The sequence below is a fragment of the Herpailurus yagouaroundi genome, unplaced genomic scaffold, assembly GCF_014898765.1.
Source record: "Herpailurus yagouaroundi ecotype Mexico unplaced genomic scaffold, PumYag 29, whole genome shotgun sequence".
Taxonomy (NCBI): Eukaryota; Metazoa; Chordata; class Mammalia; order Carnivora; family Felidae; genus Herpailurus; species Herpailurus yagouaroundi.
Window position 1 is genome coordinate 48740117 of NW_024412377.1, and position 27291 is coordinate 48767407.

The 27291-nt window shown below is 40.6% G+C and overlaps 1 protein-coding gene across 1 annotated transcript in view; it reads left to right on the forward strand.

Annotated features, from left to right (window-relative positions):
* Positions 1 to 27291, forward strand: part of ITK (IL2 inducible T cell kinase) — a 58115-nt gene that overhangs the window by 5946 nt on the left and 24878 nt on the right. The window contains exons 2-6 of the mRNA XM_040443201.1: positions 13544 to 13648; positions 15580 to 15661; positions 17458 to 17586; positions 20842 to 20882; positions 23187 to 23338. Of these exons, the coding sequence (XP_040299135.1) occupies positions 13544 to 13648; positions 15580 to 15661; positions 17458 to 17586; positions 20842 to 20882; positions 23187 to 23338 (509 nt within the window). The remainder of the gene's footprint in view (positions 1 to 13543; positions 13649 to 15579; positions 15662 to 17457; positions 17587 to 20841; positions 20883 to 23186; positions 23339 to 27291) is intronic.

Consider the following 27291-nt stretch of genomic DNA (forward strand, 5'->3'; position numbering starts at 1 on the left):
ACAGATGCTTCAATATATCAGTATCTGCATGTACCTATTGGGTTTACTGATATGCTTCCCTGTTTGTTTTCTGTCTGTGCAGCCCCTGGGATGAGAGCAGGAGGACCTTGCTCATCACTGCATCACCAATACCTAGAACAGTGCAGGGTGCATAGTACGTGGTTGATAAATACCCAATAAATGAACAAAGATCACAAAACTCAAATTGAATTCCAAAGAGCATCTGGGAGCTAAAAATGTGGGTCTTGTCTAACTAGGCAAAGAGAAGTAAGGATCCAAGGCAAAGTATTTTGCAATTCAGGCCACTCAAGGCCAAAAACGTGCGGTTTCAATGTCTACCTTAATGGATTTTCTTTGTGAACTGATTTTTGCCTTTATGATGTGATGTTGATGTTTTATGGAGAAAGCTAGTGGATGGAGAGTTTCTATTTTGGAGGCAAATACTCCCACATTAAAATTAAATTTGATTCCTACTGCTCAGGGGCTGGTGCATCCATCAACCAGCATTTCAGTAAAAATAGGCCACGGAGCAACACTATAAATGTAAGGGCTCGGTTTTTGACTCAGTCTGGGAGAAAGGTTTAACTGTAAAACACAAGAGCTCGGTTTCTTGAACTATGAGGTCCATGTAAAACAAGACATCTTCATAACAAACTCAGAAATGGGCCCCACAGAAAAGTGTTTTAAAGCTCTTCTCAAGTTTTCATAGGTCAAATAGGTAAATCCTTATCTCTCCATTTTCTTACCCAACTAGTAATAAGTTATTCCACTTCATAAGTTATTAGGCCTACTGAAGAAAATAAATCTTCCAGGACCCAATTTTCATCCAGAGGTCCGTCTGGGTTTGACTTCATGATACTATGGGGCTTCACTTAAAGTGATCCAGGGACAGAAACAGAAGCTCTGAAATGGCTTTCCATGTATCTAAAATTCCCTTTTTAGATCCGATGTCTGCACAGTTCCTTGAAATTTCACTGCCATAGTCTCAAGGCAGTGGCAGTATGGAGAACCAAATCACAGAGCACACCTTTCGACTAATACTGTGGTGCTAGATATGGTTGTGTTTGATAATCAAAGAAACAACATTAGAGAAGCCACTCTCAGCAGCATCCCATTATTTTAAACCTAGCACTGTATCAAGGAAATGTTTCTTTTTTGGTATGTAAAGTTTCTTTCATTTGTTCAGCAAGCATGTCTTGACATCTACTATGTGCCATGCTTCAGGCTACATGCCAGGAATATGGTGATAAATAACAGAGGAAAGGTGTCTGCCCTCACAAGCTTAGCTAGTAGAGAAGGCAGACAACCACAAGTACATAAATATGTGGGGCAGGTACAGACGGTGGTAGGTTCTGCAGAAAGACTAAGCAGGAGCTGGCGCTGAGTTGGGAAGAAGGGTAGCCAGAGAAAGAATTTATAGCCAGGCTAGGGCCTGAAGGATGAGAAAGATCTAGTGACCTGAAGAAATGAAGAAAAGCATTTCAGGCAGAGGGCACGGCCAGTGTGAAGATTGTAAAGTAGGAAAAGGCTTGGCCTGTGTATGGAACAGAGAAGTGAACATACTGAGTTCAAGAGAGGGGTTCTTGCTGACATCCTATAACCTCCCTCTTCTGGGGATACTTTGTCTGGAATCCTCCTCCTGCATGTCTTGGTGGAAAGGTGCTCAGGGCCAACCTGGAGCTCAGGCAGCCATTAGCAGCAAAGACCAAAAACCGATTAGAATCAGGTTGAACCCACATGATTAATCACAAGAGACAGAGCAGCAAATGTTCATATACTCACACTATTTTAAAAAATTAATGAAATAGTTATGCAGAAGTATTCTCTGTAACTCTTTTGTCTAAAGGCATCAATTTACAGTCTCTGTGAGAATGACCTGTGCTCTCACGTAGACATAAATTTCATGCAGTTCTAATCATAATGCATGACAATTTTATATTCTACTTTTTTCATTTGTTCTTTTATAGATGCATTTCTACTTATCTACATGGTCCCGAAGTAATCATTTTTTCATACATATGATTTTTTTCATGATTGAATTAGTTCACTTCAGAGAGATACTTATCTGTTCTACATACTTGAAAAAATTGATGAACTTGTCATCAATTCTTTGTCATCTATTCTTTGACATTCAGGTTGTTTCTGGGTATGAACGTGTTTCAGTCAGAACACTGAAAAATGCTAATATACCTAACATAAACCTGTCTCCTTTTAAAAATCAGGTCCTTAGGATAGAATACTGCATTTGTCATAAAATAAGATTATTTTATGGCCTCTATCATTTCCTGCTACATCATCTAACGAGACTGAAGCAATGCACGCAGCCACCAGAAGTTACCAGAACCATTAGGGGAGACTGTGTTTCTAAGAAGGAACTTAGGAAAACCAAAGAATCCCATTGTTGTGGTGATTTTTCAAGTGCACTTTTTTTATAGACTTTGAATATTACAGTGAGAAAGGGGGAAGATACATAATATTTTATACTATACATGGATCAAATGATTTGATATAAAGTCAGTCATATATATGTACATGAACCCACCATACATGTAGCAGGATTTAACAAGTGCCAAAAAGCTTCCTACTTTGCAAAAGATCCCCATTTTGTTGATGAGAAAGGAGAGGCTTAGAGTAGCTAAGTATCTTTTCCTAGGCCACACATCTGGGACAAACATTAAAAGTTAGGTTAAATGTATTTTCAGATCTAAGCTTGTTTGGGTTTGAGGAGTCTTAGCAGCCGTGGTGGCTGAGAAGAGAGAGTTGGGCCAAGGGTTCATTGGTGAGTTTCAATGAACAACACTGTATAATAGAGGTCTGGAGCAGGGCCCCCCAAGTTTACCTGAATGACAGCACAACAATATCATTGACAACAATAACTAGCATCACTGCAAGAAGACTGAACACATTCCTATGAATTTTCTCATATAACCCTCACAGTTCTCTGCAGAAGCTAAAAGTAATATTCTGTTTTAGAGAGGAAGCAATTGAGACATGGAGAAGTTCAGAAATTGCCCAGGGTCACAATAGTGGTAGTAAGTGTTAAAAACAGCATCTTGCCTTGGGCTTTGGTAATTCTCTACACTTTGATCCCACTAACATATGCTTTTCTGATATCATTTTGGTTTCCCTAGTAGTATCTCCAAGAATTCTCTGCAAAACTGATACAAGCATCTTGGCCAGTCTGTTTCTCACTGCAAGGTTGCGAATTTGCCAGTCACTTGTGATTTTGCAGAGTGTGTTCCTGTCCACCGGACTCTGTGAGCTGACAAAAATGAGTTCCTGACCTTATAAACCTGAGGCTCTGCTCCTGGGGTGACCTTTGCCAAGGAAAGATGCTGTATGAACCTCAGCTCTGTTTAGTTTACTGGACTAGCCATTCATAAACACCCCTCATTGGGCACTTTCTGAGACTAACATCCTGGGAATGCTACACCCAGAGTGATAATACAGGAAAAAGACCACCAAACAGGGCTATAAGCCAGGACCAAGGGCCCAGAAAGTGAGATCGAGGGCACTAATACCAAATGTAGCCACTTTCGCAGTCCATGCTATGGCCAATTTCATGTATAGTGATCCAATTAAGTGTTTCCCAAAGTGGGGTACCACTAGGTGCACTCTAGATGGTACGTGGACAGATCTGGTTCTGACATTTTTTAATTTAATACTTATATATGTATGTTTATTATAATTTACTGCAGAAAAAAAGTATTTTTAAACATATGGTGGTGATTTAAAACTTCCCTTTAGAGTAAATTTGTTGAGGTGAAAAATCAATCCATTTAAATAATAACATTAAGTCCATGGTACCAGTTGGTGGAACTACACAATGGTGGAGAGCACGCGGGTGGGTTGCAAATGGAAGATTGGAAACACAGAATCCACGGAATAGCAACATGAATCACCATTCATGATTCTTTGCTTTAAAATAGTAGACACTTAGTCTGTTCAGAGAGTGAAATGTAATAATCCCTCTGGACATTTAGAGGCACAGGTGCATCCACAAAGACCAGAGCACTTCGAAAGGTGAACATAGAAGAGACAGGCAAAAGAGATCCTCTCAGACCCCCTGCTCTACCTAGAAAGCTGTGACTCAGGGGCAAGTGAACCTGCAACCACAAGCTGTCTGACCTCCAAATTTCTCTGAACTCCAGAGAAAGTTATTCTAATTCTTTATAAATCTCAATGAAATTAGGTTACTGCTGTTCACTTTGCTTTCATCTGTGTTGCAAATTAATATTAATGCACAAAACAGAACTGCTGGTGGAATGAACTCTTGCCCCCTTGCCTTTGTGCCCGTTGGACTTCGGGTCTCTTTATTAGTAGCCACTTTTTCAGGTCATCTTCTGCAAAATATAGACTAACTTCAAAAAAAAATTCATGAATAGATAATACATTCACATACATTTTTTAAAAAAACAGTTACTAAATGTTATGAAATGGCCAACTCCCACCTTTATCCTAAGCCACAGCGCTTCAGTGCCTGAAAGCAACCAATATAATCAATTTCCTATCAGTTCTTCCAATGATACTTTATGCATACATATGTAAACACAACTCAGTATTCTTCTTGTCCTCCTTTTTATGCAATAGTAGCATACTCTATGTGACATACTTCTTAGCTTTTCTTTTGGTTGGTTAGCAATACTTCTTGAAGATCAAACCACACCTATATGCAAAGAGCTTCTTCATTCTTTTTTGTGGATGCATAATATCTCACTGAATGGATGAAAAGTTACCTTAATGATGGACATTCAGTCTGTTTCCAATTTTTTTTTTTTGTCATTGCAAATGACAAGGAATGAATAACCTCATCTTTATGTCACTTTCTGTATGTCTGTAACAGGTGATTTTGCCCATCTTTGGCAATGCCTGGAAATTTTTTCATTTTCATAACTAGGGAGGGGAGTGCTACTGACATTTTTGGGTAGAGTCCAGCATGCTGCTAAGCCTTCTACAAGGCACAGGACAAACTCACAACAAAGGATTATCCAGCCCATGTTGTTAATAGTGCCAAGGTTGGGAAACCTTGGTCTATAGATAACATTTCCAGAAGTAGAATTGCTATGTCAAAGGATATTTGCATCTGTTATCTTATTGAACATGACCAAATTATTCTCCGTAGAGGTTGTGCCAATGAACATTCCCCAGGGCCACATGTAAGATGCTTGCTTTATCAAAACCTCACCAACACCATTACCATACGTTTTGATCTTTGCAAGTCTGACAGGTTTAAAAAATGGTATCTCGGTATCAATTATTTGCATTTCTGTTTTCATAGTAAGTTTGAGCCTTTTTTCCTATATTTAAGAATAATTTGTATTCCTTTTCCCATTTCTTTATAATGTTGTTAATATTTTCCTTAATAATTTGTAGGAGCTCTTTATTAGCTCAGCCCCTTGTGCAGACTGGTTTTGACCTATCTTTTCATTGTCAAGAGATTTGTATCCACTTGCCAATCATTCTGGAAATCTTATTCAAATCAATCCTATCAAGAGTTTTGTCATAGGGTTCACACACAACACTTTCTGCTGCACACTTAGTCTAACCTGCTGTTCCTTCAATCAACCAATTAACAAATATTCGTTGATCATCACCTCTGTGCTAGGGTTATTTTCTGAAATGTAGTGAGGTTGCTAATTTATATGCTTTGGCTACTGACCCTCCAATGTTTGAAAGGCATATAAAAAAATATACAGTTTCAAATTCATTAAAAATCTCAAATGGCCTATTCTGGAAAGAAGGGGGGTTTTGAAAAAGCATTCACAGAACAGAGACAAAATGTGCAGGGAACCTTGAGGATTTACTTCAGCACCCGCTTCTTGCTCTTGGTTTCTATATAAGTCCTTTTCTCTGCTCACTTTTGAAAACAAATTTAAACAAAAATGCTTTTGAAAGGCTAGGACCACTATATCTTTATCTAACATAAACGAGGCCTAGAAATTATTCCTGAAGTATTGCTTTACTTCTAAAATAAATATACCCACATAAAAGCCTATGGAATCTATGAAGAAAATGGTTATCACCCAAGAAGATGAGAGGACCCGTCATGAACTTGAACCTCCGTGGATAAAGAAGAAAGAAGAGCAGGTGACAGGGACTGCCTGGCTGCCACTGACTGCTAATGGGGTCAGGAGGCTACAAGGGCAAAAAGCTGCATCATTTTGCACACCTGGCATTCGACGTGTACCCCTCAGCCCTCTCCCACAGAAATCTGCAAAGTTGTAGTACAGGGTGGTGTTTTTAAATTTCTGACTGCTTTAAAATATTATTTTCACTTTTCTGCTTAGTAAATTTACATGCTCCCTGCAACAACTTCAAATATTACCGAAACATCACTTTGACTTACCCTGTCAAAGTCGGCTATAGTGCCACCCACGAGGGAGAGCCAATGTCAGCAGGGTTCCTCCTTGTATTATTTGAGTTTTGCATTTCCTATTATGTATTTTATTATTTCTCTTTCCAGAAATGCGGTGAGGCTCCATCTTTTGCTCTACACCTGCTTTTTTCAGTTAATATATACATTTTTGTTCCTCCATGTAGACCTCTTTGTTAACGGCTACAGGAGGGATGAACCATAACTAATTTAACCATTTGTCTATGGATGAATATTTAAGGTTCTCTAGGGTTTTTTTATTGAAATAAATAAGGCCTTTATGAAATCCTTCTCCCTACATCTTGATATATTTTGAACAAATGTTCCTGTAGGATAAATCCTATAAGGAAAACGCATTTGTTTATATTTTGTTTTTAAATATAACAAATATAAGTTCATGGTACAAAAGTGAAAGAGTATAGAAAGATATGAGGTTGAAAGAAAGCTCTCTTCCTACTTCCAAACACCAGAACTGTTCCCACAAGTATTTGCTCTTAACAGTTTCTTGTGAGAAAGTCCACTCATACTTTTAAGAAAGATCCCAAATTTCCCTCTGGAAATTGTACAACATATAGTCCCTTTTCTTTCTTTCTTTCTTTCTTTCTTTCTTTCTTTCTTTCTTTCCTTTCTTTCTTTCTTTCTTTCTTTCTTTCTTTCTTTCTTTCTTTCTTTCTTCTTGCTTTTTCTTCCCTTTTAGGGTAAAAGCCTCACTTTTTTTTTTCTCTTGGAGAGTCAGGGTGATACTACGAACAAGATGGAGGACTTTAAGGGTAGCTAGATTTCCCCACAGCACAACCATCCTCATTAAAAACCACACTGTGAAAAGCTGAGGTGAGGAAAGCCAGTTGACTCTGGTTTAGCTACGACTAAAAGGTGTTACAGAAAAGAGGAAAGGAAAGAAGGCTGGTGTGGGATGGATCAGAGTTTCCTAACTTTAAGTCAGCCCAGGAGCCTCAAAATATGCTCCCTTAATTTCAGATTCTCCCAGGATTGCAAAGATTCATGGAGGTAGGTCCAGATGAAGACAGGTTGGGATGGGGGTGGGGAGGGGAGAGGAGCCAGCAACAGCGTATCACAAATTGCACTTGTGTTTTAGAAGAAACTGGTGTTTTCCATTGAGATACTAATGATCACATCTTTATTGGGTATTAGGCAACGTGCTGGGTGCCTTTCCACAGCTCAGGTCACAGTAACCCTGAGAGGCAGCTGTCAACAATCTCATTACACCTTAAGAACTAAAAGAACTAAGCCCAAAGAACTAAGCCAAGTTTGCCCTATGTTACTTGTCACCGCAGAGATTTCAAACCGTGGCGTTTGTGAGTTCTGAATCTCTGCTCTTCTCCCCTGCAGAGACAAAGGTACCCTTTGTTATAAAAGACAGAAAGCTGAGCTGGGAAACTGGGAGCAAATTCAGGGGCTACCTTGAGCATGTGTTGCAGAGAGGATGAAACTAAAACTCAGGAAGACCCCTCAAGTCAAGTTTAGAACTGGCATTCTGCTGTGGGGGAGGCACAGGGGAATAACCCTCAAATCAGTGACTTAAGTTTCATCTCACATGACATCAATTTTAATTTCAATGGTGTCATTGCGCCATTTCACATTTGCACAATATACTACACTCTGGAAGAGGCATTGAGCAAAATATTTGAAATGCCTTGTTCAAATCATCACCAGTAAGACTTTCTAATCATAAAGAAACTCTGATAAAGGCAGTATGTGGCTACTTTTACATTGTGATCCAGGAAAGTCTTAGATGTCTCACTCCCCCCTTTGAAAAATATTCTCTCCCCTAATGCCCAAAATTCAATTATCAAAGCTCTTTCCTGGCCTCAGTTTCTAATATCTGTCCTAATCCAAACTCCTCTGAAACAAGCCAACCTTTAATCTATCAGTGAGTTAAACCTTTGGAGAATGACCATTTGAGGAAGGTTTTGACAGGCGAGTTTGAAGAAAAGCAGAAAGCAAAAGCCCTGGAAGAGGAAATGCAACACGGTCGGGAGACCAGGAAACAGGCCCCTTTTCATTTTGCAAATAATTTGATTTTACAGATAATTTGCAAATTAAATGACTCCAAAATGTCAAAATCACCAGTATCGCCAGTTAAAAATTAATGTTGCCCTTCCCAAATGGTGGCTCCTGGTTACATATTTGCCCAAAAGAAAATCACTCCCAAAATGTAGACACAAGAGAACAAGGTCTTATTTTGGGGGGAAGCAAAGGAAAGGAAAGCGGGTAACTTAACTTGAGTGATAGGTTTGTTATGTGAATGAAGTTTATTTTGCTAGTAGGTTTATGTGGCTTTTTTATAAGTCCTCTAAGTTAGCCCAATGATTCAGGGACGATTATTATTCTCACTTTAAAAACAACAAGGCAATTGAGAAGTTGAGATACTTGCCTCAGATTGCACAGCTGGTCAGGCAGATGCAGGTCTACCGGACCTGAAAGTTCCAGTTGTCGCCCATTCTGCCTCTCCAAAGCAGAAAGCTGAAGTTCTGCTGTTTTTCAGATACCTTTCTTAGGTATCAGACACATCTCGTCTCACTGTCATACCTGCTGGACTAGCCAAACAGCCAAGGAGCCACTGTCATAGGAGTAAAGTGGAGGGAATTATTCTGAGGAAGCAGAGAATGTGCTCTCCCTCTCAAATCCAGCATAAGCATTGCACAACCAAATAGGGCACAGACAAATGTCTGCTGGGTCACAGCTTGGCGCATCGATCGTGCAATTGATTGTTTCCTGTGGGGAGTTCGGAGAATGAAAATCTCCTGTGGGAAGTTGGGGGAAGAGCAAGAGCCATGAAACACATTAGTTAAGCACTCAGGCTCTGGGGTCCTAGGCTTGGGCTTGTATCCTGCCTCCTGCTTAGTAAGAGACTTGGCCTCTCTGAACCTCAATTTCTTCACATGCAAGGTGGGGCAATGATACTTTGCAGGATTGTGGGATTTTAAATTGGCTCTGGCCCGTTGAGTGCCCGAGGTATAAGAAGTGCTCAAAAATGTTGATTGTCCTTTCTTTTGGTTTTGTTCCCTGCCTCTCTCTTTGAAACTCACAATCTAAAATTCTATTTTATACAATATATTAACATAAAAAGAAAGGGGATATAAAAAGCTGCTGGCACAAGCTTGCCTTTGTGCAAATATGTGGGCACCAGCATCTTGTTGGATTCTGTTTGACACACGTCAGGTGTCCAGGGAGAAGCTTTGGAATATGAGGACACTGTAGCTTTGAACATGGCTGAGAAAAAAGACCAAGCCAAGTGAGGTCCTGCGACTTTCACCCCAAGTGATATAGATGGAATGACAAGAATGAGGGCAGGTTTTACTTGGTGTCTTTCTTTCCCTGATGGCTCTTATGTGGTTTCCTTGGAAGGGTTACCCTGGAATTTTTTCAGAAATAGCACAGTTGTTTGGGATGATTACAGGCAATCACCATTTCTCAGAGATGAAACTGTGTTTAGCTCACAGACCAGCTACTCCCCAGGACCCATCTGGGGGGGATGCACAGCGGGTCTCTTGTTTTTCACATATCTGATCTTGAGAGATTTGAGGACAACTGACCTCAGGGCAGCCATTTAGGATGAAGAGTGAGTTTTGATGGTGAAATGTGAAATCCATTCCTACTGAAGAACAAACCTGACGGCCAGCTTACCTGACAGGCTGTTAAAACACAATGCCTCTTAAAATCCTTGTTTAAAGTCAATGAATATTAAGAGATCAAAGGATATAATGTAAGGTTAGAGGAGAACACTTTCTTGGGTATCTTGAAGCTGTACTGTCCGATAATGGGGCCAGAGCCATGTGTGGCCACTGAGCACTTGAAATGTGGCGAGTCCAAATTGAGATGTGTTGTAAAATACACGATTTCAAGGACTTAGCAAAAAAGTAATGTAGCTCATTAATTTTTTTTATGTTGATTACACATTGAATGGATATTTTAGATATAATGAGGCAAACAAAATATGTTCTTAAAATTAATTTCATTGTATCTTTTTTTTGCTTTCTTTTAATGTGCTACTAGAAAACTTTAAGTTACGCGTATGGTTCACATTCTGCTATTATTAGGCAACACTGCTTTAGAACTCGCACACAGAACTTTTATCCCTACTCACAACTCTGGTTAATACTTACCTCCACTTTATACCCTGGTTATGATGATCCCAGGCTAGTAACAACCATTACATATCCAAAACTTTGCTACCCTGGGACTTCTGCTCTTGTTGTGAACTTTACATAGGGTACTCACCACCACCCTCCCCACCAGACTTCATGTCTGGATCGTTTTTCAACTGTTTGATCTTTTCTCAAATGTCCTCTCTCCAGACAGGCCTCCCCTGTCCACAAGTTGGTCACCTCAACCTATTCCATTCTCTTTATAGCACTTGTTTCATTGCCTGCTTTCTCAACAAGACTGGGAGCTCCTTTACATAGTCTACCAAGTTCATCTATTTCCTGCTCTCAGAACAGCACCTAGTTTGTAGCTGGCTCCCCAGTAAATATTTCCTGAGTAGATAAATGCATTAGCCTTATACCTGACTGAGATTGTTTAAATTGTGTTTCAAAGTGGTGCCCTTTGTTCATATCATTCTGACTGAGCATCTGTTGTAGGCTTGTCGCTATGCCTTAAAGATTCGGTGATAGATGTCCTGGTTTCTCTCTCAGGGAACACAGGATTTAGTGGGTTCCAAGGACAAACATGTCTGCAAACAGAGTTGTCATATTACTGCCATGAGCTTTTTGTTGCATTTCATTATATATACTACTAAGGAAACAATGCAATAAAGGTCAAAAAACAAGATAACCTCAAAACTCAGCCTCCCTGTTTACCCATAGCAACAGAAGGTTGTTGAAAAGGTAACTCCCTTGTGCTCTTCTGTTTTCGAAAAACAGATTAACCATCACCAACAACTATGATTATGGGCAGGACCAAGGCATGTATTTGTAGCTGTGGAAGACTCTAAATGAGAAGATATTTTGAGCCCAAAGGACACATGTTTTCAGAGGTTTTTAAGGGAAAACTGACCTTTTAATACATCCTTGGGTTACAAAAGCAAGCTGTAGACCACTATGTGAATCAGATGCTTGTTTTTGTTTGTATATATCCTATAAATGTGTGTGGGAAAGACAAATGCATTCCAAATGGTTAAACTTGGGTACCTCAAGGTTGTGGAGAAGAGTGGAATAATATGAGACTATAAATACTTTCTTAACATACTTCCATACTATTTTACACAGATAAGTTTTATACTTGAAGAATTAAGTATTTTTTAGAAAGAAAATTTAAAAAGAAGCACCACAAAGCCTCCTTGTATTTGACAGAGGATACTTTTCACCTCTTGACTTTTTTTTTTTAATCTCACTTCTGTGCCTTAGCTGCTAAAGCAAAGGCCAGCAAACAGGCTGGGTATCAAAAATTAGGAAGTACAGACTGAGCTCTCTTCTGGAGAATTTTACGATGTCATGACTCTCTTACCATAGTTAGGATTTCCTTAACCTCTTTAGTTGGGAGAGTACCCTTTATCGAGGGCATCTATTATAAGCCAAACAATTTGTTTACATACACCCATTTTATTCCCCAAATAATCTTTACAAGGTAGGCATTACTATCCTCACTTAGTGGATGTAAAAATTGAAGGACAGGAAGGTGAGATGTGTTGTCCAAGGTCACATTGCTAGTTAGAGGCTGAGCCAACTTTGCAGAGAAGGACTATAAAAACAACTAGAAAACAAGTAACAAGATGGCAATAAGTACATACCTATCAATAATAACTTAAATATAAATTGTCTAAATGCTCCAATCAAGACATAGGGGGACAGAATGGATAAAAAAATAAAACTCATCTGTATGCTGCCTACAACACTCACTTCAAAACCAAAGACACATAAAGACTGAAGGTGAAGGAATGAAAAAAGATATTCTATGCAAATGGACATGCACATACACAAAATTCCGGGGTAGCAATACTTACATTAGTCAAAATAAGACTTTAAAACAAAAATGGTAACAAGAGACAAAGCCGGACATTACACAATGATAAAGGAACCAACAATGAGCTAATATAACAATAGTAAATATCTATGTATTCAACATTGGAGCACCTAAATACATAAAGCAGTTGTTAATAGACATAAAGAGAGAAATTGACAGTAATACAATAATAGTTGGGGACCTTAGCATCTGACTTACATCAATGGATAGATCATCCAGACAGAAAATAAAGAAAACAGAACTTAACTTTGAACCTAGCCCTTTCCAACTTTTTCCCAATTCACCACCATTTTTTACCTTTTTCTAAAAGATAAGGTATAACAAAGTATTTTGCAACAGTTCCATATCTGAATTAAATTCTATTCTCAATGGAAGCCTAATTCCAGGCACTTGAGAAAAGCTTCTGCTCCACAAAAACTTTTCCCTAACTAGCCTTCCTTGGAGCCTGATAGTTCACAATAGAATCTGTCCCATTGGGTAATATCCCCTGGAATCCATTTTCCAAGTACAAGGACCCTCAGAATTGAGTAACATGTTTATAGCATCATTATAAGTCATGACTGTCGCATGACCTTGATGTAAATTAATTACCAAGGAAAGAAATCTAGCAAACTTCCAAGGAAATGAGACATGGGACCAGATGATGGGGCTGTGAAGAAGAGGTAGTTAGAGAGCAGAGTCAGAAATGTCCTACAGAAGTGTCATTGTGGGATTGTGAATAAATAAAAGGGACCTGAAGAATCCATACGTAGAAAAGAAAGGTGCCACTGAAAGTATACATCACCATGCAGGACATGCCTGAATTCAACTACTGTGCTAATAAGGCACAAAACAGAAAACAGGCACATGTATAGTTGGTTTCCTATACTGCACTACCCACCCCAGCTACAAGTTCTACAAATGCCGCTGTTTGTCACAAGGTCACTGAGATATAAGGTGCCTTTGCTCAATGAGTTAAAATCAGTGACCCCATTAGAGACAATTAACAGGGCAGTTTCTCCCAAGAGTTGGCTCAGAGTGTCTCTCTTAGGCACTAAGGGCCAAGAAGTAACTTCTGGATACATGGGGGATTAGTTTACAAAGCTAACGGATCTTATCTATAGAGTAGTGGATTTCTACAACCAACCTGGACAAAAATATGGTCTTCTCTCTTCTTTAAATGGAATGTGCTTTTTTTCCCCACAGAAAAAGCGCACATTGAAGGGCTCCATTGAACTCTCCCGAATCAAATGTGTTGAGATTGTGAAAAGTGACATTAGTATCCCATGCCACTATAAATATCCATTTCAGGTAAGTCCACTATGCCTGAGATTGCTAGTTTCCCATTCCTTGCATGATGGTTGAAAGTCTCAGTCATTGTAATAGAAGGTAGACCAGGGATGACTCTGATCTATAGTTAGGTCTTAGACTAAGCCAGAAGAAAGCTACTGTGTTCCTTCAATTATTGATTCACTCATCCCTCAAATCACAAAATTTTGAAAAGGTGTAATTCCTCATTTCTCTTTCTCTCATGTCTTCCCTGCCTCAACAGAAGTCCCAATTCTCTGCCCCTAGAGCAAAGAAAAAAACTGTCAAAGGCCCCAAGCCTAATACTCTTAAGTGCCATTTACCTATGATTTGGGTCAACAGATTGCAGTACTCGAGTATAATTGTTTGGAGGTTCTGGGACAAAAAGACTCAGATTTTACAATCTGAGAACTGTCTGGAGTTGTATTGTCCAATACAGTAGCCACTAGCTACAGGTGTATGTTTAATATTTAGATGTAAATTAAATTAACCAATATTGAAAATTCTGTTCCTGAGTCACACTAAGCGCACTGAACAGATGAACATTTCACATGTTCAATAGCTATGTGCTGGACAGCACAGATTATAGAATGTTTTCATCATTGCAAGAAGTTCTACTGGACAGAATTGGTAAAGGTTATCTCTGGTCTTTAGGTCATGACATTGTCCAAATTTTGGCATCACTCTTGGCATCTGTGACTCTGAAGGAGTGGATATCTCTTTGTACATTCTAGGGTACAGTTCCTCTTTGCCAATTTCAGGGGTAAATATCGCATTTTTAATGTGATATAGAAAAGGATTCTTTTCCTACTAGAAAGTTGACCTCTGTGAATTGAAATATTTAGTAATTGAAGTGAATAACATGTATTTTCCCGTCATTAAAATTCCAATTAAAAATGAGTTCATGAGAAAAAGCTGGTGAATTTCAAAGAAGATCTATAGTTTAGTTAATCATTTTGGACCAATGTCAACTTCCTGATTTGGAAACTGTGCTATGGTTCTATAATCATTAGGAAGAGGTGGGTGAAAAGAACACAGGGATCCTGTACTATTTTTGGAACTTCTTGGGTGTCTTATATTATTTCAAAATAAGAAGCTTTTAAAGTCTCAATTGTAAGTTTTTTCATCTAATATCTTACCCTTTCATATGACAGAAAGATTTTGTTAATCACTTAAAAATTAATATGAGAGGGGCTCCCGGGTGGCTGAGTCGGTTAAGCGTCTGACATCGGCTCAGATCATGATCTCACAGTTTGTGGTTTCCAGTCCTGTGTTGGGCTCTGAGCTGACAGCTTGGAGCCTGGGGCCTGCTTCAGACTCTGTGTCTCCTTCTTGTTCTCTGTCTCTGCCTGTCCCCTTCTTGTGTTCTCTCTCTTTCTCAAAAATAAATAAATAAACATTTTTTTTAATTAATATGAGAAATAAATATGCTGTCACATGGAGAGCTTTTTCTCCAGCTATTTTAATTTTTTTTTCAACGTTTATTTATTTTTGGGACAGAGAGAGACAGAGCATGAACGGGGGAGGGGCAGAGAGAGAGGGAGACACAGAATGGGAAGCAGGCTCCAGGCTCTGAGCCATCAGCCCAGAGCCTGACGTGGGGCTCGAACTCCCAGACCGCGAGATCGTGACCTGGCTGAAGTCGGACGCTTAACCGGCTGCGCCACCCAGGCGCCCCTCCAGCTATTTTAATTTAGCAATTGCTTACCGACAACATGGAATCTCAGACAAGTAGTCTGAACTGTGGAGTTTCACCCTGTGTGAATTCAAATATTTGGATAAAAAGGACACCAGTCCCCTAATTGCCCAGATGTTTGCCTTTATGATGACAAACACCTGAGGGCCCACTCTTGACCCAGTAAGCTAGATGGGCCTGCTATCAATCATCCTGCTCTCTGGGCGCACTGCTCATCTTGGACTCTGTGTACCTCCAGGTTGTGCATGACAATTACCTCCTGTATGTGTTTGCTCCAGACCGTGAGAGCCGGCAGCGCTGGGTTCTGGCCCTTAAAGAAGGTAATAACTCCCCTATGTAAATCGGTCCCTGAGATCCCTTGATCCTCTAGCAGGCTTGGACTCCGTAGTAAGATCAAGGACAGCTGACAGTCAAATATTTCTCACTTTTGGTGTTGGTGTTGGATCCCAACTTTTCACCCTGGGCCCAAGAGGCAACAATCAGTACCATGTAGGGCCAAACAAATCCAGTCTACCACCTGTTTTTATAAAGCTCCAAGCTAAGGATGGTTTTTGTATTTTTAAATGGTCATATTTTAAAGGATTATAGAAGTACCTCCATAATATATCGATTTTGTCTGCTGCTGAACAAAACCTAAAATATTGACCATCTGGCCCTTTAAGAAAAACTTTGCCAACTCCTGGTCTAGTGGGAATAATAAGAGGATGGGCCCTTGAGTTAGATGACCTGAGTTTGAATCCTGGCTCTGCCACTTACTAGCCATGTGTGCGTAGGCAACTGCCTCAGCTGCTCTGTGCTTCAGTTTCCCCATCTATAAAAAAGGAAAGGAGGAGGGAATGATAATAATAGTACCTGCCTCCAGAACTGCTGTGAGTAAAGCCCTCGGAACTAGCCTGGCCCATCGTTGGCACCCCGTAAATGTTAGCTAACTTTAAAAGCTTTCCGATCATCAGGAACGGTATTTCTTAAGGCTCACCTTGTTGACAGCATAATTAGAACCAGCACAGCGTTTGGGTATACGTGACATGTGCAGCCAGTCTGCTAAGGTGAAAATCCCAGCTCTGCCAGTTATTAGTATGTGACCTTGGGCAAGTTCCCTGACCTTCCAGTGTCTTCATTCTACATCTACAAATTCTGACTTGTAATAATCAGACACAGGGTTATTGTGAGAAATAAATGAGTTAAGACACGGCAGACACTTAGAATGAAACGCAAAGAAAGAACTCAATTAGTAGTCCTGTTACTTAGCCTGAAGCCCTGGGTTTGCAGGAGAAGTGGGTTCAGATATTAATCTGTCTCTAAGTAGCTATTAGGACTAAGAATAAGCAAGCCATTTGGAATCTTGAGAGCCGTGATGCCTCTATCTGAAAATGAGAATAAAAATACAATTCTTATCTTCTTCCAAGGTTGTTGTCTCAAATAGGATATGAACAGACAAGCGCTGGGTAAGCTGGAGCATATTCTCAAGTCATGAGGCTCAGAATAAACACTGAGTAAAAAGTTATCAAAAGGACCCCAACTATGTTCATTGGCCATTCTCCCTCTGCGTAGGGGTTTACTCACAGGATATTAAAGCTGGAAGGAGCATTTGAGATGGTCTATCGAGTTCTCCACTTTTTATATTTCTTTTTTCTTTCAGCAGGAGAACCTCTTTTTTTTTTTTTTTTTAATCTTGCCAAAATCTAACTTTAAAGCCACAAATCTAGAAGGGATAAAAGCAAAATTCCTGTGGTTGAAGAGGGGAGAGATGAAGGGGCAGGAATCCCTCCCGCTCAGTCTTCCCATTGCCCCTTGGGCACTTCTGTGGGGCCCACTGATCCAGTCTAAGAATCTCATTGCACCGTGGGGAAAATGAGGCTCAGATGAGGGTGTTGCCCAATCTAGGGACACACAATTAACCCAAGGTCAGACAAGAACCCAGACCTGATGATGACCACATCCAACACATACTCTTCCATAAATGTACATGCTTGGGCAAAAGGCTATTTTTCTGACTATTCCAGGTACTATTCACTCAGGCTCACACAGCAGGGTCCAATCTCAAGGAGTTGAGAAGTTGGTTGTCCTTGAGAGAATAACCTGAAATAACTCTTCTGCTGGTGCCAATCTCTTTCAGAAACAAGGAACAATAACAGTTTGGTACCCATGTATCATCCTAACTTCTGGATGGATGGGAGGTGGAGGTGCTGTGCTCAGCTGGAGAAGCTCGCAGTGGGCTGTGCCCAGTACGATCCAACCAAGAATGGTAAGAGACTGGGAATTCCCTTTCTTCTTGTAAAATGACCGACCTCTCTAGCAGGAGGAAGTAAAAGCTCTCAGCTTCCCATCATCACGGGTGTCAAGGATTGAATACAAAATTCTGCATCTTCAGAACTGTTGGAGGGAAATCACCCGCCTCTAACACTAGTCTGTTGATCTGTTTCCACTTCAAACCTTATGTCTTTATAGCTCCTTGCTACTAAAAGTGTGGTCCTTGGACCAGTAGTGTCAACATCATCTGGAAGCTAGTTAGAAATGTAAATTCTCTGGCCCCATCCCAGGTGCCAGATCAAAATTTGTGTTTTAACAAGATACCCTGGAGATTTGTGTGCAAAGTAAGCTTGGGAAGCACTAGTATATAACCCGCAAGTTAGAAAATGTGAATGGCGTGGTCTACTTAAATCTCAAGTTGTAGAGAAAGCCTCAAACGTATAGAATATTATTTATTTGTTACAGTAGCACCACGTCACAGACATGTTTAATTATACCAGCTCAACTTGATACACTTGGAGGGGAAGAAAGTAAAATCAAAAGCTGTCTATTGTACTCTGTGGCTTTTCACTGCGTCCCCTTCAAATTTGCCGTTTATCTCCATAACCTCAGAGAAAAGGAGGCCACAGCCTAAATACAAAATGAAAACAAAAGACATTGTTTCTGGTCCTTGGAGGTCCAAGGCTCTGGAACTCACGATCGGTGTGTAACTCGGTTTTCTCTTCTGTGATGGCTCTGGGACCTGACCTTTCAATGAAGTGCAACTTCACTTGCATGCACTTTTACACATGATGTGCTCGCATTCCTCACAATCATCTGGGGTAGATGTGTGAGGTCACAGAAACAGAACGCCTTGAGCAGTTTGGAATGCTCAAGGTCACACAGGGAGAAGTGCTCTGTAAAGGTGTTGTTGAATAGGAATGATGGATTGTGTGAATTGTTTTGCTTCCATTCTCCCCTCTTCTCAACCTCTCTTACCCTAGCCACCTTTTCTCATCTGTCAGTTTCTTTTTTGCACTAAAACCTACTACCTCAGATTGACAACCCAAGGCGGATGTGCTAAATGTAACCCATGGCTGGGTTTTCCGTGGCTTCCTGAGTCACAGCCCCTCTTAGTACCACTTTAAAAACCACCACTTCTCACCCTCCACCTTGGGAGAGAAAGTTTAAAGTTACCAATCCCATGGCCCCAAGGAACAATATATACCTAGTTTTAGAAGTCAGTGATCTTCGGCATTACCCTATGGTCTGTACTCATAAAGAGTATTTCATAAAAAAGAAACAGAAGGGTTTATATGGGTGGAACCCATCACAATAACAAGATGGCATGGGCTTTCCCCAGTGAGTGAAAGCCATTTCCAGAGCCAGAGATCTGGTCTCCAGATTCCTGCAGGCACTTGGCTGTGGGCTGTTGGATCAGTCACTCGGCCCCCAAGGGCCCTAATGTCCTCATCTCTCAAATGTTAGGGGAAGCTTTAGGGCTCCTAAGATGAAATAATCTCTAAGTCCCTTGTCAATTCTGAAATTCTTTGAATCTGTGTTTCCATTTTTCCATCTTCACCGTGCATTTTGCAGCTGTCCCTCTTCAGGGTACACAGCACTCCCCTCCACTGAGTGGTAGACATATGACTGAGGTGTGAGGAACATCTGAATGATGCACCAAGATGACAGTTGGAGAGAACTGGTCATGCTGAACTCCTCCCACATGAACTCATGCCTAACTGCCATACAGTCACTCTGCTAGTGGTCCTGCATTTGTGTTGCAACAATGGGGTTGTGGAAAGCTCTTAGCACATTTGCTGGCACTTTCTTATCTCTCAATAAATGGCAACTGCACCTACTAGTCTTTTTTATTTGTGGACAGAAGAATATGAAGCTGAAATATAGCAGCATGTATGTGTATATCTGGAAAACAGCAGAGGTGGTTGGGTAAAAAAATGGACCCTGCTATACCCCATTCATTTCTGCAACCAGAATTGGCCATGATGTCACTACATACCAACTTCACACAGAGGAAGAGGAAAGAAGGGGAGAGCAAGGCTGGAGGAAGAGATACCCTTGCAGAATGTTCAGGGCTGGAAGGAGACCAAGGCCACACAGCTCCTTCCCAGTGGAGCTAGGGTTAGAACATCAGTCTCTTGGTGCCCTGAGTTGAGTGTTGAATAGGAACCATGCTTCCTGTTATGCTTGTTTTCTTCTTCTCAGTTAATCACAAAGCCAAGTCAATACCCCACCCTGCCCGTGCTTAAAGTGTTAGCACAGAGGGTGGGGTCCCATGTCACTGTGTGGATCTCCTCTACTCGCAATCCTGAGAGTTACTGTCCAACTCAGGCAGGGATCAACTTCATGCAATGAGTCAATCTCATGCAGAGATGAGGATCTCACCACCTACTTATGGAGCCTATTCCTGTCTTATCTCTAATTATTAAATAATCCTTGAACTGAGCACAAGCCTATGTGCTGCCTCCCATGCCACACATACTCCCAGATATTCGACCTTGGTCTATTGATTCTAGGCCTGACCTTTTCAGTGCCTCAAAGGAAAAATACTGAAGGACAGAGAGGAAGAGATGAAAGGAAGGCAAGAAGAAAAAAGAGATAAAGAAGATAGGACAAAGGAGAAAAGAAGGTATAGAGGAGAGGTAAAGCGACGGAGACATGGAGACACAAACAGTTAGAGGTGCTGAGTGTGTGTTGTTTGGAGAAGGCAGCAAGAACACATGCTCAGAAGTGTTAATGTAACTAAAAGTAGATTCCAGTCCTCCCAAAAAATAACTCAATGACCCCTCACCTCACCCACCCTCTCCCCAAGCCCACGGCTGCCTCAAGAAGCCAGTGACTCACTGTTACCCTGAGTCACCAATTCCCACTCCGGGGTTGAGCAGGTGGTAGGTGCCTTTGTGGAGGTCTCCTGGCCCACAGAGAAGGACACAAGCCTAATGCCTCTGTAGCAACCTTTGGATTAGGCTTTTCCTGGGAATACTAAATATGAACTCCTAGAAGTTTCTGGAATCTTCTAGAAAATGAAATGGGGAACCAAGAGGCCAAAAGAGATTTAAAAAAAAAAACAACTGGCTCTATAAGGCCGGTTTTCATTTCTCTGCGTCTTATCGTCTCCTTCTTTCTTGGCTCTTTTCTTCTGTTGTTCTCCTAAGGGCTGCTTTTCTCTGAAAAGCCCCCTGACTTTTCACCTCCGGTTGGGCACATTCGGTTTCATATTCATTTTCTTTTTCTGTTTTTCTCATTTCAGCTTCAAAGAAGCCTCTTCCTCCTACTCCTGAAGACAACAGGGTGAGTGAGGATTCAAGCTCTGGGCATGATGGGTGCCCAGTGCTGCAACTGCCTGAATGCCATGTCCCCTTTGCATTTCCCCCCACCCCCAGATTTCTCATATCCTGGGCAAATACAGCAGGTTGTAGTAATTCAGCCGAAATGAACACCCTGGGTTTCTTGGACCTGTCTCATGGGTCAGTTTATGCAAAAGGACCACTCAGTTACTAAATCCTGAGTTCACTTTATTCACTCAACAAAATTTATTGTACCAAACTGTGCATCCTCCCACCTGATCACTTTGGGGTACAATAACAGCTATCTATGAAAAATGATGTGTTTACTCCATACCTTAATTTTGACAATACTTTATATTTTTCTAAGTACTTCCATACTTTTACTATCTATTTCAAAGATATATATCTATATCTATATCTTTATGTGTGTGTGTGCGTGTACTTATATATACAGAGAAGGCCTCCTTCCCTCACTCTCCATTCTAGCCACTTCAGAGGGTTATAGTTTTATTCTCATTTTAAGCCTTGGGACATCAAGTCCCAAGGGAGGTTTTGAGGCTTTTCCAAGGCCATTCAGCAACTTAGTAGGTAAGTTACTAGGCAGCAGAGCTTCTGAGATGTGGGCTTTAACTCACATGGTGGTTCTCAAAGTGTGGTTCCTGGACCAGCAGAATCAGCCTCACCTGGGAGCTTATTAGAAATGCACTGTAGATTCTCAGGCCCCACCCCACACCTACTATATTTATAACTCTGGGAGAGGGGCCCAGCCACCTGCAATTTAATAAGCCTCCGGGTGATTCTGTGGCACACTGAAGTGGGAGAAACACTCCTCTAATCTACTGATTTACAAGACTTAGGTGATACCAAGCCCACTCTAGGGAAGCCAGCTCTAGTTTGCAGATGGTTTCGCCCATAGTCCCACCTATAGGGTGGAGGTAGGATCTAGGCTCAGAGTACTATTGTCCATTATTATTATAAGCAGGTTTCTTACCACATGAATGTTTAACGGGACATTCAAAAGTTTTACAGTATATGGGATACTGCAGAGATTTTTGCATTCTTGGCCCTCTGCCACTAAATGTTAGCAGCACTCCTAAACCTTTGTGACATTCAAATCTCCCCCAAAGCTGTCCAAGATGCCTCCTATAGAAACGTACCACTATGGTTTTTGAACCCTGCTCTGACCTTTCTTTTCATGGCGATTGATCAATCAGTTGGTCCTATAATGGGATGAATACCATGTCATATCCCTCCTTTATCTTCAGGTGCCCTTCAATTTAACTCCTTCCTCCATTAGCTCTTCAGGTGAAAGCCTCAGTCCCAATTATTCTTATCTTCAGTACTCCAATACACCACCTCGTGAGCTCCACAGATATTGAGACTTTGAATCCTAATCTGGGCTCAGCTGGGGTGACATACCACATCACCATGACAAGCTTTTCTTTCTAAATCTCCAGGATTTTTATACCATCAAAGGTTTCAATGTGAAAATAGAAACTTTGGCTTCCCAACACCAAATCTCATCCTAGCCAGTAACCTCAACTTCTTCCATATTTACTCTCTCCCAAGACCTGCCAACCTGTAGCAAATGTGCCCATCCTGAACTCTCACAACTGTTTGCTTTATAGTCTCTTCTTCACATCTTCACTATGTTGTCTTTAAAAAGGTACTGAGAAGTAGAGACTTAGGCAAGAGAGCCCCTAAATGGAAGAAGGGAGCCCATGTGCTATAGTAGAGAGAGCCTTAAGACTAATTCATGTGGTAAGCTTGGCCATATCCATTTCTTCATTTGGGCTTCAGTTTCTGCATTCTTAACAAAAGAATGGATTGAGTGATCTCTCAGAGGCATTTCAACTCTGATAGTCTATGATCCTCCGGATCTGAACAAACCCACAAATCAAATCAGAAAGGCATGGACTGAATAACCTAGTGTTCACTGCATCACTTTCACCAAGAATACGATGCTTCCGGCAAAGAGTCTGCAACGTGCAACCAGCAGACTTGTGTGAAAAGCATGTGACTGCTTGGAATTCACTGTGGTCAGAATTCACCACACAGAATGAGAGGGCAATGAATTCCAGGTACTGAGTGTCTTTGTGTCACATTCAGCACCATAACCCTAACTCATAAAAGAAAGCCAACTAGAGAAGGCAGGTGGTTTCAGCAAATACCCAGTGGATTATAGGAATTCATGTGTTGACCTGGCCTTGATCCAGGAGCAAGTTACTATTTCAAGACTTATTGACCTGGTTCCACAATTGACCTCCTTTCTATGTCATCACTCAATTTTGTTTTCTCCTACCTTCAGCGATCACTCCAGGAACCTGAAGAAACCCTTGTCATTGCCTTGTATGACTATCAAACGAACGACCCACAGGAACTTACGTTACAACGCAATGAGGAATACTACCTGCTGGACAGTTCCGAGATTCACTGGTGGAGAGTGCAGGACAGGAATGGGTAAGGCATCTTTGTGGTTGTTGTCCCAGTGCTTGGGGTGAGGTGGGGATACAGAAAACACTGGGACAATTTGTCCTGCTTCTGTCAGCAGGCCCGCTGCACTGAGTTAGGAGAGGAAAGCAGAGGTAGAAGGAAGAGGAAGGAAGAAGTGGTTGAGAGACGTTTTTCTACTTCTCAGAAGTGCCAGAGACAGTCACTTGCTATGCTCCCTTATTAAGCACCCCCAGCCCCCAAGCCCATCTAAAAATTCCCCAGGTTTTTTCACTGACATCCACAGAGTAGGAGATTGGCAGCTTGTTCCACATGGAAGCACTATTGTTCTTGAGTGTTCAGATGAGACTGAAGGTACATCCCATTGTGAAGTGTCTATTTTCGTTGAAAAGAAAAGGCGTGTAGAGATGGTACAGATTGGTGGTTATATTAAAAGGCATCAGGAAGAAGATACTAAGGAGTTAGCTACACTAACTGTCTCAACTAGCCATCTAAATGATCCACGGAGAAAGTTAAGTTGTGCAAAGACCAAATGCCCACTATGAGACTTTTGAAGGGAAAAAAAACCTTATGAGCCCTTCTCCGATCTGAAATACAACAAAATTGCTGTTTTAACCTTCAGAATGCTCTGAGATGTACATGACTTAGATACTAGTGCTTAGTTTTAAGGCATCAGATCCATGCTGCTTTATGAAGGCTTTAGGTTTTCCTTTTTTTTTTTTTTTTTTTTTATTTTTTATTTTTTTTTTCAACGTTTATTTATTTTTGGGACAGAGAGAGACAGAGCATGAACGGGGGAGGGGCAGAGAGAGAGGGAGACACAGAATCGGAAACAGGCTCCAGGCTCTGAGCCATCAGCCCAGAGCCCGACGCGGGGCTCGAACCCACGGACCGCGAGATCGTGACCTGGCTGAAGTCGGACGCTTAACCGACTGCGCCACCCAGGCGCCCCTAGGTTTTCCTTTTAATATGTCAGAGATATTTACCCAAGCCCTGGAATATTCTCCAGAATATGATTTCAATGATTGTACAAATCCAATACAAAAGTGTACCATAATTTAGCAAATTCCCTTGTTAGGTACTCAGATTGTTTCCAATATTTTGCAAATATTAACTACCCTGCAATGAACATCCTTGCATATTAATATCAGGGGTTTATATATTTTTAAAGTATGAGGTTATTACTGACAAAAAATATAGAAAAAGAAAAAGAAAACACTCCATCACTGCAACATTTGGATGGCCTAGATTGATGTTTTATTTTTTTTTAATAAAAGTAGAGAGAAATATAGATGAAAACTAAGCCACCCCTCCATTTGTCCCCATGTCAATTCCAAAACTAACACTATCAACAGTTTCTTGTATATCCCAGACAAAAAAGTTACACATACACAGATGCATCCTTTTTTCATTTGCACTAAGGTGATTGATTCTGCTCTTCACCTTGCTTTTAACCTTCAGTAATATATCTTGGAGATCGGTTCATTTCAGCAGATAGAGATCTATCTTATTTTTAAAATAACCGCATGGTTTTGGAAGGTATGCTTATATGGTAAGTACTTGAATAATCTGAAATGGTGGGACATCTAGTTTCCGGGTATTTGTTTTCTTTGTTATATTTTTTTAAGTTTATTTATTTTTGAGAGAGAGAGAGAGAGAAACAAAAAAAGAGAGAGGGAGAGAGAGAGAGAATCAGAAGCAGGCTCCATGCTGATAGCACGGAGCCTGATGTGGGACTCGATCCCACCACTGTGAAATCATGACCTGAGCCAAAACCAAGAATTGGATGCTCAACCGACTGAGCCACCCAGGTGCCCATCTTTGTTTGTTATCTTAAACAAGTCCTCAGTGAAGAACTCGTATTGCTCATACTCATGTTTCTGGGCAATATTTTGAAAAAAAAAATGCAAATATACGTATTTTTTGAAAATATATTTTTCTTTTGAAAAAATATGTATTTCATATTTTAATTATGGAACTGTTGAGTCAGAGTAAGTCTCAATTTTGATAGATAATTCCCTCAGAAAGGTTGCCAAACTTACATTGCCACTACCCACCAATAGGGTGTGGGAGTGTCAACACTGGGTATCACTAACCTTAAAAAAGAAAAAAAAGCTAATCTGATGAGTTCAAAAAGAGGCACACAAATATCTTTAGGGTTAAGGCTTTACTGTTTACATGCACCAAAACTTTCTTTGTCAAAGCGCCTTCTCTTTAAGTATCCTCTTTGATGCCACTGCAGGGGGAGTGAGGAAGGGGTGTCAAATATAGTTAGCTCAAGAACTGCGATGTGCCCTGGGAGACAGTGTTGCTTGCTAGCTGGGAAGAGACCCCAAAGCACTTCATGTGGAACCTCCCTCTCTAGCTGACTTGTGTAGGCCAGTGAGGCCCGGCCACAACACCTTCTCTTTGCCTATTATAAGGAGGCTCATATCAGAAACAGGTTTAAGACAGTCCATTTCTACAGACACTAGAGGAATTTACTCAGAAATTCACTCCCTCAATCAGCTGGCATTTATTTAGCACACCTGATGTGCCAGGAAATTTCTTCTCCTAGGTTGCATTTCCCCAAATGACAGCTTACCCTTTGCTCAGTGGCCTTTGGAAATGCTCAGCTCTGCACTTCAAAGGCCATCAAAGAGGACACCCTAGAGTCTAACTGGTGTTTTGGGAATTTCCCCAGTGTACTTTGTAATAGTGCAGTCTAGTGGAAAGTACACAAGATCGGGAGACAGAAGACTTGGACTTCAGCATCAGCTGGTCTTGCTGTATGTCTTTGGAAAAGGCGCTTAACCTCTGTGGATCCATTTCCTTCTGTGTAAAATGCAGACGATAATGTCAGCTCTGTCTATCTCACATTGTTGAGGAAATCAATGAGATGATAAACGCGAAAGGTGCTTTGCAAATTCTACATCCACATCCAAGTGAAGAGAATTACCATTTGGGATACTATTCGCACATAATATTATGTGGCTGGCATATTAGAACACAGTTATTCTATTTCAAAGCAAAAATGGTATTTGAACTATTCATATAATTGTAAACATATGGTGTGGCAAAACCAGACATAATTAAGAGGGATTTGAAAAGATAGATAGAAGAGAAATAGCAAATTTTAGAATGACTTGACCCCCATCAATTGGCCCAGACTGCCTTGAGCACCACATTAAGGATGATTCTGAAGCTGGATGTTCAATTTTCCGAAGGAAGCATGCCACGATTGACTAGCAGTGTCAGCCATGGGCACAAGATATGAGATAATCATCCCATATTTGACATCCCTGTTCTTGATATCTTCACTCCCCAAAACGATTCTGTGAAATAGATTACACATTCCCCAGTAAACATAATCACTAAATTGAAAAATGCCTTTGTTATACAAAAATTAAAATACTTTATGAAGTAAAGAGCAAGAAACTCTTAGGCAACTTTTTATAGACTGTCAGACTCTAGAGGAATTTTATGTGCAATCTAGGTCCCTCATTGTACACTTAGGGAGCCAGAGGCCCAGAGAGTGGAAGAAACATTGTTTTCACCTTGTAGCATTAAATGCAATAATATATGTGAAATTATTTTGAAAAATACAAAGTTATTCACAAATGTAAAGTATTTAGAGGTGCCGATTGGTCTCTTTATCCACCATGTCTTTGTTTATGCACAAATATGTATTCCTGCTCAAAAGAAAGTCCCACCTCCAAATCCAGCGTGACTTTATTCTTTTTTCTCGTGTTTTACCATTTGTGTCTGAAGGAGTTGAATTAACAAAAAGAAACATTAGGGAGTCCTTGAATTAAAAGCTTATGATGCTGAGTGGCAGTATCTTTTGGGACCTGTGGTTGGAAAATGATTTTTTATATTTTAATTATTTTGGTTTCCTGACTATATAAAATTGAAGCACCAAAGTGGAAAAAATACTATCACACCCCCCCCCCCAAAAAAAATGTTTCCTTAGAGAAAATAGA